At 38.7% G+C, this 14,346-nt stretch overlaps 1 protein-coding gene across 1 annotated transcript in view; it reads right to left on the reverse strand.

Moving 5' to 3' along the window:
- NUP210 (nucleoporin 210) overlaps window positions 1-13,058 on the reverse strand; it is an 88,531-nt gene extending 75,473 nt beyond the window's left edge. The window contains 1 exon segment of the mRNA XM_032212303.1: window positions 12,038-13,058. Coding sequence (XP_032068194.1) covers window positions 12,038-12,201 — 164 coding nt within the window. The 5' untranslated portion in view covers window positions 12,202-13,058.
- Window positions 13,059-14,346: the final 1,288 nt, after the last annotated feature.

Here is a 14,346-nt window from a genome sequence, read left to right on the forward strand (position 1 = left end):
TATACTAATGAGCTTTAGAATTACTCAGCAGCATTTGTATGTGAACATGATATATGCAAATACTACCTACCTGCAAAATAAATCATAGCACAACATACTTGCAATCCATATAAATTCTAATTTCCCTATAGCAATTAAGAAGATAACAATAATAGGCAGGCTGGAGCCAAGAACCACAGTCTTTTGCCTAGTCATGTTCTTAGCTTTTCTTCCTTTCTTCTTAACATCTTATTCCTGTATGACCTCATTCAGGCAAAGCAATAATAGCAGGGACATGATGCTCCCTGGTTCTTTATTAGCTTGGGTGGAAGTAGTTTGGAAAAGCAACCTAATCTTACGCCTCAAAGTAACCATATAATCACATTGCTCGCAATAATTGGGATGCTCCAAATGATGCTATTCAAAACAGGCACATTTTGTTTCACGCTCAGAACAATCTCTAAAGTTGCTTTTCTTCAGCCAATCAAGTTGCTGATTTTATTATTTTGGGGTTTTTTAAAGTTATATGTCGGCTTTTTAAAAAAATTGCCTTAATCTTATACCAGAATAGTAAAATAGCATATAAATCAAATAAATGACAGAAAAATTTTGTTCTCACAAAGCAAAACATTTGAAACATGTTTTGTGTCATGCCAGAATACTGAAGGCAGCCATTTCAAGATCAGAACATTTTGAATTGTAATTTTCTGCACATTTAAACATTTTAACATAAGAATAGCTTTCACAGCAAGAAGTAATAGCTCTATTTAATTCTGCATTGATCACCACCTCAATTATTGTATCTATTTCTGAGCACTACCCACAAGTTCCACAGATGGGTCAGAGGAGGAGAAGCCAAGTCATATGAATAAGGATAGAAACAGGTGAAAAAGTTTTTCATAGAAAGGAGTGCAGGGAGGGTGGGGAGTGGGGTGGGGTATGACAGAACTGTTCATATACCAGGGGTGTGTGTGTCACAGACAAGATGCTTATGATATGTGCTCCATCATTGCAGAGAACATGACAATGAATTTGAGTTACAGGAAGGATTAGAAAATGTTCTGAACATTAAGAACAATTTAAAAACCAATTATCTATATGAGCGGTCAGAAATGTTTTAATTTAAATTCTTGCATTGGGCAGGAGGTTTGATTTCATGGCCTAAACAACTATTTCCAATATTATAATTCTGTCCCTAGTATAAACAGTCCTGATATTTACTGTGAAAGCCAATTTACAGCTAATCTTTCCTTAATAATCCTAATTCGGATTGGAAGTTGAAGTGGTCATTAGGTAAAATACCATGTGACTGTACTATTTAGTGGTAGCAATTCCAGTAGTCCCAGTTCATTAGGCCAGGACCTCATACTTCCCCTGTTCTGTCATGATCACCTCCACTTCAATTCCTCAAATTCAGCTACCTCCGGTTCGGCCGAGTAGGTAGTAACTTGGCCGCACACGCACCCGAATCGGTTCTATCGGCAGCACCGTAGGTGCCACTATCTTGTTTTTTTGCTTCTGCACATTTACAGAAGCCATTTTTTACTTTTGCACAGGCGCGCACCTGAAGTGCATCCCTGAGCAGACCAGCAGTGTAAAGAAGCCGGAACCCACCCCTGATCTCTGCCCATTTGGTCACCCTGAATTCTACTACTGCCTATGTCAGCTGAACTTCACCCTCTTCTTCCCTCTGCTGATGTGGCATACCTCACTGTGGCTGAGGCTGTACCCTTTCATAGGCCTTGTGCAGCCTTCTTGAAGGAGAACAGACTTTCTGGCAGTGAAGGTCAACAGAGATCAGTGAGAGGATGGCAGGGATAGGTGATGGTGGAATACAAGCCAAAAGGGCAGAGACCAGAGGAGAAAGGTGGGTAGGGGCAGTTAAATTTAAAAAGCTGCAGTTGTAAATGTGGAGGCTTCCTGTGATGACCCAGGGCATGGCACGGACATAACACAAAAAGCTGGCAGTTCAAACCAGCCCTTTAGTACTCCAAATCTCCCCCAAACAAACTTCAAACAGCCTCTGGTTGTAATTAGTCCAACCAGGCACTGTCTGCACCAAGGCTACACAGCAGTAAACCCCAAATGTATTTAGCAAAACAAAAGCAAAGCAAGGAGTTCAGGTAGCAAAAGATCCAGATAATGTCCAGAATGCCAACCAGGAATGCAAGGACTCTTGGCAAGTTCAAGCACACAACACTTCAGGAACTCAGCATTTGTTCCTGACAAATGTCCCTCCCCACAGTGTCTCCTTAAGACTCATTCCCCATGTGTGTCCATCAAATTCTTGACATGCCCCCCCCCTGCATCCGGACTGTGGGCCGCCAGTTTAACACACTGGTCTATATGGTTAAATTAATGCTTATATAATGGCTATTGAATCCCTTCTTCAAAGCCATGTTGGAGGTGCTGGAAGGAAGGGAAGGTGAGACAGACTCATTTTCCCTATTTGCTTGCCAAGAATATCCAATTAGTGTTTCAGACAAATAATCCTTTCATTTTTGTTCATTTGATAATTGTAGATAAAGATAAATGGCAGAATGTGAGGGTACCACAACAGAATTAATTGCCAAATATTGTTTCAGTTCAATCAAGTGTTAAGTTAACTAGTAGTATCCTGTAGGTTTGTAAGACTCAAGTTTTCTAATAAACAATACACTTCTTAATATTGTTTCACACACTATGACACTTACCAAAAAAAAACCTTAAGTATAAAATATTTTCCATGTTTAAGGGGCCTGTATTTGGAATCTGCTGGAAAGGGCTTTGTATGTGTGACTGCCTCTGAAGGCAATCTGCTGAGAAGCTAATGGACTTCCTTGTATAGTTGGTTGGTCACGGTGAGAATAAACTGTTAGATCAGCTGGGCTGTGAGCCTGATCCAGAAGGGCATTGCATATATTCTTCAGTTCTAAGGAACTGAAGAAACTAAATGTTTTCAAAGGGAAAAAAAACAAAGTCCAGTTGCCTTTTGGAAAAGCACCTTTGGGATAAAACAAAAGAGGCCAACAAAATAAGGATAAAACCATTTGCTTTCTGAATGAGAACTGAAGAACTGAAAAGCCCCTGTGATAAGCAAATAGGGAAGATCTTTGTTTCCCTATTTGCTGACCCAGATGGGTGATAGCCAGGTAGAAACTGGAGAGATAGAAGAAAGAGAGGATGAAGGGGAGGAAAGGCGATGAAGGGGAGGAAAGGCTGTAGGACAGTGACGACTAACCTTTTTGCCTTCGCATGCTGAAAGTGTGTGTGCATGTGCCCACACCCATAATGCAATGCATGTGTGACCCCCTGTGCCCCACCCTGCGCATGAGCACATGATTCCCGTGCCCGGTTTGGGCCTAGCAGGCCTCCCTGAAGTCTCCTGGGACCAAAAATGGGGCGTGGAGGAAACACCCTCCCTTCCCCATGCATATGATCCCCTCCCCACACATATGTCCCCCCCCCCTCAGTGGAGCTGAGCTGGGAGTATGGCTCACATGTCCACAGAGAGGGATCCAGGTGCCACATGTGGCACGTGTGCCATTGGTTCGCCTTCACAGCTGTAGCACATTGGAAAAAATGTTGGTTAGGTGTACTGTAATTGAATCCTGTTTGAGTGCTGCTTTTGACATTGGGTGATTGGGAATGGGACTGAATAGCTAAGGAGGGCAAAGGTGAAAGGAAGAATCGCAATGGTAGGCAGTGAAAATAGGCAGGAATACTTGCTTTTCAAGAGAAGAGAGATTGCACAAAATTTTGAATCTTCCACATATCAGATCTGTATATAATGAATCTAACCTTATTCGCAAATGAAATCATGGCACGCACACTTGACATACATCACTGAAACTTGGCTGTATGATCAAAAGGAGATATCTCTCACCAAGATCTGCATGTACTGGCAGAAAATAGTGATGTAATATACCATTTTACATTGGTTCCATTCCTACGTGAGTGGATTCAATTGGAAGTGACAGTGAAAGAAAGTTTAACATTCCGTTAGGTTACTCCAGAGTTCAACATGTCTCCTGTGTTGCATAATATCTAAATGCATAAATGGAAGAAGTCATCTGAAGGCTTGGGGATGAGACATCTTCAATATGCTCATGATACCTACCTAATAGTCCTATCCTACAACCTAGCTGTTCGAAAGCATATAAAAATGCAAGTAGAAAAATAGGAACCACCTTTGGTGGGAAGGTAACAGTGTTCCGTGCACCTTCCGCGTTTAGTCATGCCGGCCACATGACCATGGAGATGTCTTCGGACAGCAATAGCTCTTCGGCTTTGAAACGGAGATGACCACCGCCCCCTAGAGTCAGCACATATGTGTGAGGGGAACCTTTACCTTTTTAACTATATGATTTGTTAAATTTTTATTTATATGAATCCAGTCAGTTATAAATGGTTCAACAAACTACAGTTTAGCAAAGTATGTCTTAGTCCTAAATGTGAATTCAGATAAAGTAAAATGAATCCTACCATCTATAAGTCTTTCTCACCAGCAACTATTTTACAGTCCTGATGTTTTGAAGGACAGATGGCATGTGAAATGAATGCATTTATACCTATTTAGAACTGAAGAAAGCAGACTTCTATATGCATCAAGATTAAGGATTCCTAATAAAATAAGCCCAAAGTACCTCTCATACAGATTTAGACTTGTGATAGATATTTGACAAGAAATGTTATTTTAATCGTATCCTCTGTAAATGTCTTGTGTGCCTGATCAGTTGGCAAAACCAGTTCACTTTCAATATCTTACGCACAATAAAAATGTATTTGCATTATAAATATGGACTGGTAGACTGCACTATTACATACTTTCATCAGGGAATAAATTCCATTGAACATTCAAGACTTATTTCTAAATTAACATACTGATGAATGATTAAAGTGTTTTGGCTGCAGCCTTAATACATTCCATAGTTTTAAAAATGCAAGAATCATCTATACATCATGTCTATTTTAAAACGTAGTTTGCATACTTGGGGAGGGTGGAAGGATCGCGCTCAGAAATTCAAAATACTGATCTAGAGAACAAAATAGCTAGAATCAAAGAGAATAAATAAACTTATTGTGGTGGAATGAAGGTGAATATACACGTCCTAGGACAGTGATAGCTAACCTTTTTGTCATCACATGCCAGGACGCATGTGCATGCCCATACCCATAATGCAATGCGTACATGACACCCCCTGCACCCCACCTCCTGCACATGCACATACAACCCCATAAGTATATGCGTGTGACCCCCCTGTGCCCCATTTTGGTCCTAACAGGTCTCTCTGAAGGAACAATGGGAATATAAATCTAGATTCATAAATCTAAATTATTGGAAACCACTTGCCAAAATATATTTTCAAAAGCCTAACCTCATTTGGACATAAACATCAAGTGTTCTCCTTTGAATGTATTTATAAAAATCTCCATTAAAATATGATATATATGAATCTTCTGAAATACATATAAAATTTAATAACATTTTTATTTAGATAAATATTGTAATACAAAATTTACTTTGCAAATCATGCACTAAACATAACGTTTAGCTGCATCCAGATACATGTTACTTAAAAATAACCCTCGTTGTACAATCCTCAAACTGGAAGACTGAAAAATCTAATGCCATGTGATGCAAGTAGATAATTATACTCATGGCACATCCGCAAATTTCTCATTTCAAATCTGTAATGCAGACTTTCAGATAGTATTAATGATTAGCAATCCTGGAGAATATGTATGAATGTATGTATGTGTGCATTTATAACCCTATATGCAGTCAGGCTGCTTTTTCAACAGACTCTACAGGACAGAACCACACAGTACAAATGAAAATGCAAAGCAGCCTACTTTAGTAACTGAAAATAAAACTCTTGTTCTCAAAAGTTTATTTCCGTTCCTTGCTTTACACATAGAGTTTGAGATTAAATAGAGGTCGGATGCAATAGTTCTTCCTGTTCTATTGGTTTCTACTCTACATGAAAAGGGAACCACTTTCAAACACCACATACAGAATTCTGAAGCAAGACACAAGTTAATTTTCAGATGTCTTACTACTATGTAGTAAATGAATGTAATGATTCTGTGAGATTAGTGCTTTACACAGAGAGAAGATTAATGCAATAGTTACACTAGCAACAAAATTAGAAACCTAGAGGAACAAAATTAGAAACCTAGGGGAAAACATATTTCTAATTACTGAGGCTTTTGAAGAAAAATACATATCCATTACAAGTTAAAAGGTTTAAATTCTAAAACAATGTTGTTGTTTTAAATGTAGCAATTTTAAACTTGGAAACTTCTGAAGTAATAGTTTTTTTCCTGGAAACTAGTTAACTGGAACACATTTACAACTGAAAATATCTTTCATTCCTTCCAACCATTTTCCACCAACTTTCACTACTCTTAAATCTAGCTCAGGCATGTCCAACCTTTTGGTTTGCTCTGGGCCGCATATAAAATATATGACATAGTTAATGGATATAAATTTTAAAAATTCATTTATTTGGGGGAGTTGAGGGGGGGTCTTGTGGTGCCTTATTACTAGCTATCTAAGAATGCATGCAGTCTGCAAGCTGCAGGCTGGACATACCTGATCTAGATTCTTCTTTTAAGTCTATATAAAAACCATATTATTGTAAGAAGTCAAAAGATAAAAATAGTGGCAAGTATATACGTATATAATGTAACTCTCATTAATAAATGCAATCTTTAAAAGAAGTTTAAATATGTATGTATGTATGTATGTATGTGTGTGTGTGTGTGTGTGTATATATATATATATATATATATATATATATATATATATATATATATATATATATATATATATATATATGTGTGTGTTTTCTGAGGTTTTCGCGGGTGTTAGTATGTAGTGTGTTGGAAACACCAAACCTGAAGTAGTCAGCAGCAGCCTGAAGATGACGAATGTGACTTCGTCGAAACGTCGCCAAGACATCTCCAATTCTACGCAGGAGAAAACCCGAACAACTAGAGACCTACATACATACATACACACACACACACACACACACACACACACACACACACATACATATATATATATATATATATATATATATACACACACACACACACACACACACACACATACATATACATATATGCATACACATACATATATACACACATATATATTATACACACATATATATTATACACACACATACACATGCTTGAAAATACTCACAAATTGAATTAATCCTAACACCTGTTCGCATTTTTAAAGTCTGTTGACTTAACTGATCCTAATTAAACTTCCTGAATTCTCTAAATATCCTCAGGTGACAATTTCTTTAAAAAATCTTTTGCAATGAGATATCAATTGCTTAACTTTGGCTGAATATGCAGTACCATGACTGTTAATTATATAAGAATTTTAAGATTCAATTTCAGTAATTGCCCAGATAAATGTTTATCTGCTCTAACTTATAAACATGCATATTTTTTACCAAAGGGATTGGTTCTCTGGTAGATCATTATTTTACAAGAAATTAACCCACTAATGCAATCATATTGATTGTACTGTGAATTCAGGGCAAATGAGCAATAACATGTAGCCAATATAGGTAGTCTAATGGCACTGCTAAATGTGTCTTATGATCGGTTTTCACAATTATTACCTTTGCCATACCCCCATGATCATGTAATTAAAATTCAGATACTTGGCAACTGGTTCAAAATTATGCTGTGGCCCAAGGCCATGTGACTTTTCGACAAGCAATGAAAATGAGGAAGCCAGATTCACTTAACAACAGGGTTACTAACTTATCAACTGCAGTGACTCACTTAACAACTGTGGCAAGAAAAGTTGTAAAATGGAAAAAAACTTACTTAACAAATGTCTCACTTAACAATAGAAATTTTGAGCTGAATCATGGTCATAAATCGACTACTTGCAATACAAGACTGCTGGTACTCAGCAGGAACTATCACCAACATTACATATGGGCAGATAACACATCAAAAGTCAGTTGTCCAAAAGTTCTAATGGGAGAAAATTCTGAACACTATTATTAAGATAGTTGTCAACATCTCATAAGCACTAGGATAGTTGAATTCTGAAAAGTGATTTGGAGCACACATGCTGTTATCTCTAGAAATCAAGCATGTCTTTTGTGGCATTGTGCAGCTACTTCCTTTTTAAGAAGCTGATGATACAACTTGGGTTTTTTCTTCACAGTCCAAATCATCTTTTCTCCTTCAAATCTGGATCATTGCACAGCCACATTGAGCACTGTTCTGCTGTACGGATGTGATTAGGTCAGTCAGTCATGGATGGTTAACTGCTTAAACATGCAAGCATTATTAGATTACAGTATCAGGGTTCTAAATCACAGGAACAGCCTGCAGGAACAGAAGAGTACTTCTGATACAGTTTATTTTCATACAGGACGACAATATGTTGAACAATAGAGGAACAACTAATTCTCCTTCTTCACTGCATGTAGAAGCCAAAAGCATCTGAATGTCTGAAGAAACTCTACTCTGATTTTATGGCCACAGTAGTACAACATTTATATAGGTTCTACACTTTTTTCATAAAATTTAGACCCAAGCTATATATATATATATCATCTTTTTAGTCTTATTCCTGCAAGTCCAGCGTCTGCTTACATAAAAATATATAATATATATCTATCATAATTGCAACATAGGTATAAATAGTTAAATAGTATCTTTGGCAATTTATTTTTTTAAACAGACTGCATAAAGAATATGAAAAAGTATCTCACGTCACTTTTAAATTTAGTTATTTCTATCTTATCAAGATTTATAGGAAATGATTAGTCTAAATTACACAGGAAAAAATGAAAGAACCAGGCCCCATTTATCTTTTTCACAAATTATTCACCCAGAACATCAGAGATGGACAGCTGAATACATTAATCTAAATTTAACTTCACCTACTCTATTGTAAGTTATGGTTCATTTTAATCTCTTTTTTTAAATGAAGAAATCATGGTTGTCTAGTTTTCTGAGTTGTTACCGGTAGACCTGCAATGGCTAGATTTGGCATATCATTTAAGTTGGATTCATGGTTGAAATTATGTTTAAAAAGCAGAGCCATGTTAGATGCCGCTTATTATGCTTGCTTGGTTTGATCATAACTCCTATGTCCTCTAGAATGGAATAAAGATTGTCCATTATTTCACAATTGTTTGTTTTCATCACTAAAACAAACCAAAGCAAAAAAAAAGACCACCATCAAAGATCTTTGTTCACATGCTTTGTTTAACTCAATATTTAGCAATAGCAATAGCAGTTAGACTTATATACCGCTTCATAGGGCTTTCAGCCCTCTCTAAGCGGTTTACAGAGTCAGCATATCGCCCCCCCAACAATCCGGCTCCTCATTTCACCCACCTCGGAAGGATGGAAGGCTGAGTCAACCCTGAGCCGGTGAGATTAGAACTGCTGAACTGCAGATAACAGTCAGCTGAAGTGGCCTACAGTACTGCACCCTAACCACTGCGCCACCTCGGCTCTTACAGAATAGGCTTATTCAACTCATTTTTTTAAACATTGCATGACATACCAAACTATAGTCTAGGTCTGTGATGGCGAACCTATGGCATGCTTGCCAGAGGTGGCACACAGAGCCCTCTCTGTGGGCACGTGGGTGTCACCAGCTGCTCTTCCAGTTTCCAGCGTGCGCATGCATGCTGGCCAGCTGGTCTTTGCCCATGCCGGAGTGCTGTAAATCAGAAGACCAGCTGGCCAGCAAATGTATGCACACCGCCCAACTTGTCTTTGGATTTCTGGGCTCCGGCACATGCACATTCCAGTTTCGATACTCAGTGCCGAAAAGGTTCACCGTCACTGATCTAGGTTCATATAAAATGCAAGGCTAAGATGTGATTATTAGCTCATCAATAGTCCAGTATGTCATTGGAATACAATGAATGAGCTACTCTGACCTCAAATCAGGCTGTCATGGCTCTTTTCTTCTTTTTTCGCAAAATGAAAACCCAGAAGCAACAGCCACTTCCTACAGAGAATGGCTTACCAGCTAAGGAGCATAAAAACAACAAACCATTGCAGCATTCCCCCCCTCTCCCCTGTTGTCTGGAACATCACCCATAGATAAATAACCACCGACAATAATAAGCATAATTTAGAATTGTAAATGTTTGGTTAAATGCTATTGTTAACATTCAAGGCTAAATGTGCTTAGACCATAACTTTGGGCTCATACACCATGCTAAACTAATCCAAGCTACATTATGCTTAAAGCCAGCATGAACTAATTCATTTTTAATGAAATTTTGCAAAGAAGTTTCAGTTAATTCTTTGAAATTTATTTTAACAATGGTCAAGATCAGACTGCCAGTTAAGCTGACCGACAGTTCTTTTTTGAATAAAAAGTACAATTACATTGTTACCTGATCTGCATTTTAAGCAGCTTTTTTCCTATTACACTTCCCAATCAAATTTTACTACCATTTATTGCTATCTGATCTAATTGTGTAAATATATTTTAATTAAAATTAATTGTAAAAAATGAATGTATTTGTTAATCTTGGTCTAGCATAGCTTTTTAGAAAGAAATATGATGAAGATAGTGATATATTCACTTCTGTTACATATCTGAAACTGAATAGAAAGTACTTTTCAATAATGAATTGTGAGACAATGCTCATTCATCTTTATAGACATTGTACTTATTAAACTATGAAAGATCCAGATTTTCACAATTGAATAATTCAAATTATTGTCCGAGTAACAAATAGTATCAACACTATCATACCTGTATATTCTGTATAATTAAGGCCATATTTTAAACCCAAATAAGTCGCTATGAATACTTAGGATTACAGTATGCAATAGCCACTGAAGTTTTAATCCAATGCAATTTACCTAACTATATACTAAGGGAACGCAATCAGGCTTACTTCTGATAAAATCTGCAAGTTGGTATTGGTATTTCAAGTACTCTTTATAATCACCAATAGAACTTTCAGGGTAAATACATAGGGAATCTATTAATATCACGGATACCTTATTTTTACTATTAAAATGATTTGGACAGCAGCATGTAAATATCTTAACTAAATAATATTCATGAAAAGATCAAAGAGCATAAAAATATCACAGAGAGAGAGAAAGAGAGAGAGAGAGAGAGAGAGAGAGAGAGAATGTGTGTGTATGTGTTAGGGTGGCATAATTGTTTTGGAAATAATCTGATTTTTTTTCTGTCTGAGAGCAAGATGATCATACATCTAAGAAAAAAAAGATATGTTTATTTTATAATTAAGAAAAATGATTATTATATTACCCAAGTTTTTATTTGAAACTTTCAACAGAACTGTCCATTTCAATAGCGCTTGTTCTCTACTAAAAAAATTAAAAAGAAACCACTCCAGGGTATAATATGTACAGAAAAGATAGGAAGAGACAGACTCAACCAGTTCTATCACTCTCTTGACTAAACGAGCAAGGGCTTGTACAATTTCCTTTTTATTCCAACTCATTTTCCAACAGCAGCCCATCCTAGATTGTTAAGAAAACCATTAACACACAATTCACTCTGTTCCATAAAGTTTTGAATCATGGCGAGGCCCCACTGCACATACTTAAAAAGAAACAAAATTAACAACCCAATAGCGTTGAAGCTAAAGAAGCGACGATCCCCAAATGGTGACAGGGAACAATCCGTGGTTCAAACCATGGCCACGAAAACAACAACTTTCTCGATCGATGGGCTGATTTTCCGATTATTGGAAGCAAGGTGTGAGTTTCATGCGCGCTCGAATCTGAGGCAGTGCGCAAGCGCCCTAGAGACTTAATCATTACCCTGCCTGACTGCAAAGCGAGAACTGTTCTATTGGAACCCAGTCAACTCTCCCCCTTTAAAAGTACCCGGTGGATTAACCGGTTCGGCGCAGGCCGTGACAGGACCTCGCTTTTTGCGAGCGCCGAACTTTGCACCAAGCTTCTGCCCCCCTCTACATACACACACACACACACGTGTTGAGCCAGCGGTTGTTGCACCTGCGCCATGTGCCTCGCCTTTCAAACGCCGCTTTCCTCCCCTCCCTTCGCTTACCAACGGTAGCAGCCTTCGCTTGCCTCCAGAGTGAAGTTAATCCTTGCGCTCCGAGAGAAGGGCAGCAACACTTTAGGGATGTTGAGTTTGGAAGGCGCCGCGGCCCAAGGCAGGAGGAAAAGGAGCCAAAGCGACGCTCCGGGCGCGGAGACGGCAGCTGTCATCCTCTCGGGAAGCTGCGACGGAATCCCCTTCACCTGTCTCGAGAAAGACCCGGAGTCGGGCGCGCAGCTTTGTCTCTTCAACTCGAATATATATGTGTATAAAAAAGACGAGCCGCTTAAGTTGCGGCACTTTTACTCCGCCGGGTTCCTCCGCCAGGAATTAAACCCGCTTGGAGTTGCTTATTCGAGGGGACGTCACAGCGCGGGCAAACCGAAGCGCGGCCCACCGTGCGAGAGGCGGGGTGAGAAGGACCTTGGCTGCGAGGCGGGAGAACGAAAGCAGCGGCCTCAGGTGCCAGGCTGACTTCGCTCAACAGCCGCTGGGGACACTGCAGCGGCTCTTCCGGACCTCATGGGAAGGGAGGTTTTTTTCTTCTTCTTCAGTAACCGCTAATGAAGCGGGGAACTTGCTTTTAATCGGTCGGGAGGTGTGGAAAACAGGGAGCGTAGAAGAAAGCTGTCGAAACGGTTTCCGGGGCCCGCCTTTCCCCTGCTGAACTTTGTTGTAGCTATTTTTGTGGAAAGACAGCACAAAAGTTGGTACAATGTATCAGTCCTGAAACTGGCTTGGATTGGTTTTTGGTTAAGCCAAGCTGAATGGGGTAATTTAAATTTTTCTCAATCACCCCGCCCACAGCTATGATTTTATCTCCTCCTAATATTGCATTATAATCTTAAATTGGCTTCATGTGTTTTAATTTGTAAACTATGGTTCTTAGTAACATAAGCAAATTGCAACGGAAAGACTAAATCCCCTGAACCTTTCCAATGCACTTCAGCTACAGTTTAATTTATTTTTTAAAATTTTATTTATTTTGTCAAGCATATATAATAACAGATATAAGTATAAACATTATTACGAATACAGGAAATGGATACGGATAAATGGGGACAGCAGGACAGGGACGATAGGCAAGCTGGTGCGCTTATGCAAGCCCCTTGCAGACCTCTTAGGAATGGGGTGAGGTCAACAGTAGACAGTCTAAGGTTAAAGTTATGGGTGTTTGGGGATGAAACCACTGAGTCAGATAATGCATTCCAGGCATTGACCGCTCTGTTGCTGAAGTCGTATTTTCTGCAATCAAGTTGGTTTACTTTGCATTTGTATCTATTGTGAGATTGTGTAGTCGTGCAGTTGAAACTGAAGTAGTCATTGACAGGTAAGACATTGTAGCAGATAATTTTGTGTACTATATTCAGGTCAGACTGAAGACAGCAGAGTTCTGTCTTAGTTCATAGTTCTGTAAGGAGCCGAGGTGGCACAGTGGTTAGGGTGCAGTACTGCAAGCCACTTCAGCTGACTGTTATCTGCAGTTCAGCAGTTCTAATCTCACCGGCTCAAGGTTGACTCAGCCTTCCATCCTTCCAAGGTGGATGAAATGAGGACCCAGACTGTGGGGTCGATATGCTGACCCTGTAAACCGCTTAGAGAGGGCTGAAAGCCCTATGAAGAGGTATATAAGTCTAACTGCTATTGCTATTCTAAGTTGTCTGAGCCCAAAATTTCAAGCCTGGTGGTATAAAGTATTCTGTTGTGAGCAGAGGAGTGGAGGACTCTTCTTGTGGAATATCTCTGAACTCTCTCAATTCAACACTGTTGAATTTGGCAGCAAAAACTGGTGGCAGGTTAAAAGTTCCCCTTCTGTTCCCCACAAATAGAAATATTATCTTGCTCTTTTGCATAGTTGCATTACTCTTACCTCCCTCAAATGCTAAATGCGATCCTAATAAAATTGTTGCTCTGTATATTTTTGCTTATTCAGCAAAATATGATTTAACATCCCCCTAACTAAACTCTTTAGTAGAGCTAAAATTTCCTTGTCAGTTAAAGGGACTACAAAGAGATTCTGAGATTCTCAAATAAACAGTTATAGAAGATAACTAAGAAATGCAGTGCTTATTTAGGACAAAATTTGTCTTAGAGCCTGTTGCATGATAGCCATCTATTTCTGATGCATCTGATCAGAGCTCCAATGACACTCTTAAGAGCAGCAAAAAGAAAAACAATTTTTAAAAAACCTGCAACCCTTTTATATCTTGATCTATAAGGAAGAAAGAAAACCCTTGAGTCATTGGGATCTGTTTACAAGGGATTTTATTGATAGGTACCTCTATATAAAAATATATGGAATCTTCTTGTATCAG

The sequence above is a fragment of the Thamnophis elegans genome, chromosome 2, assembly GCF_009769535.1.
Source record: "Thamnophis elegans isolate rThaEle1 chromosome 2, rThaEle1.pri, whole genome shotgun sequence".
Taxonomy (NCBI): domain Eukaryota; kingdom Metazoa; phylum Chordata; class Lepidosauria; order Squamata; family Colubridae; genus Thamnophis; species Thamnophis elegans.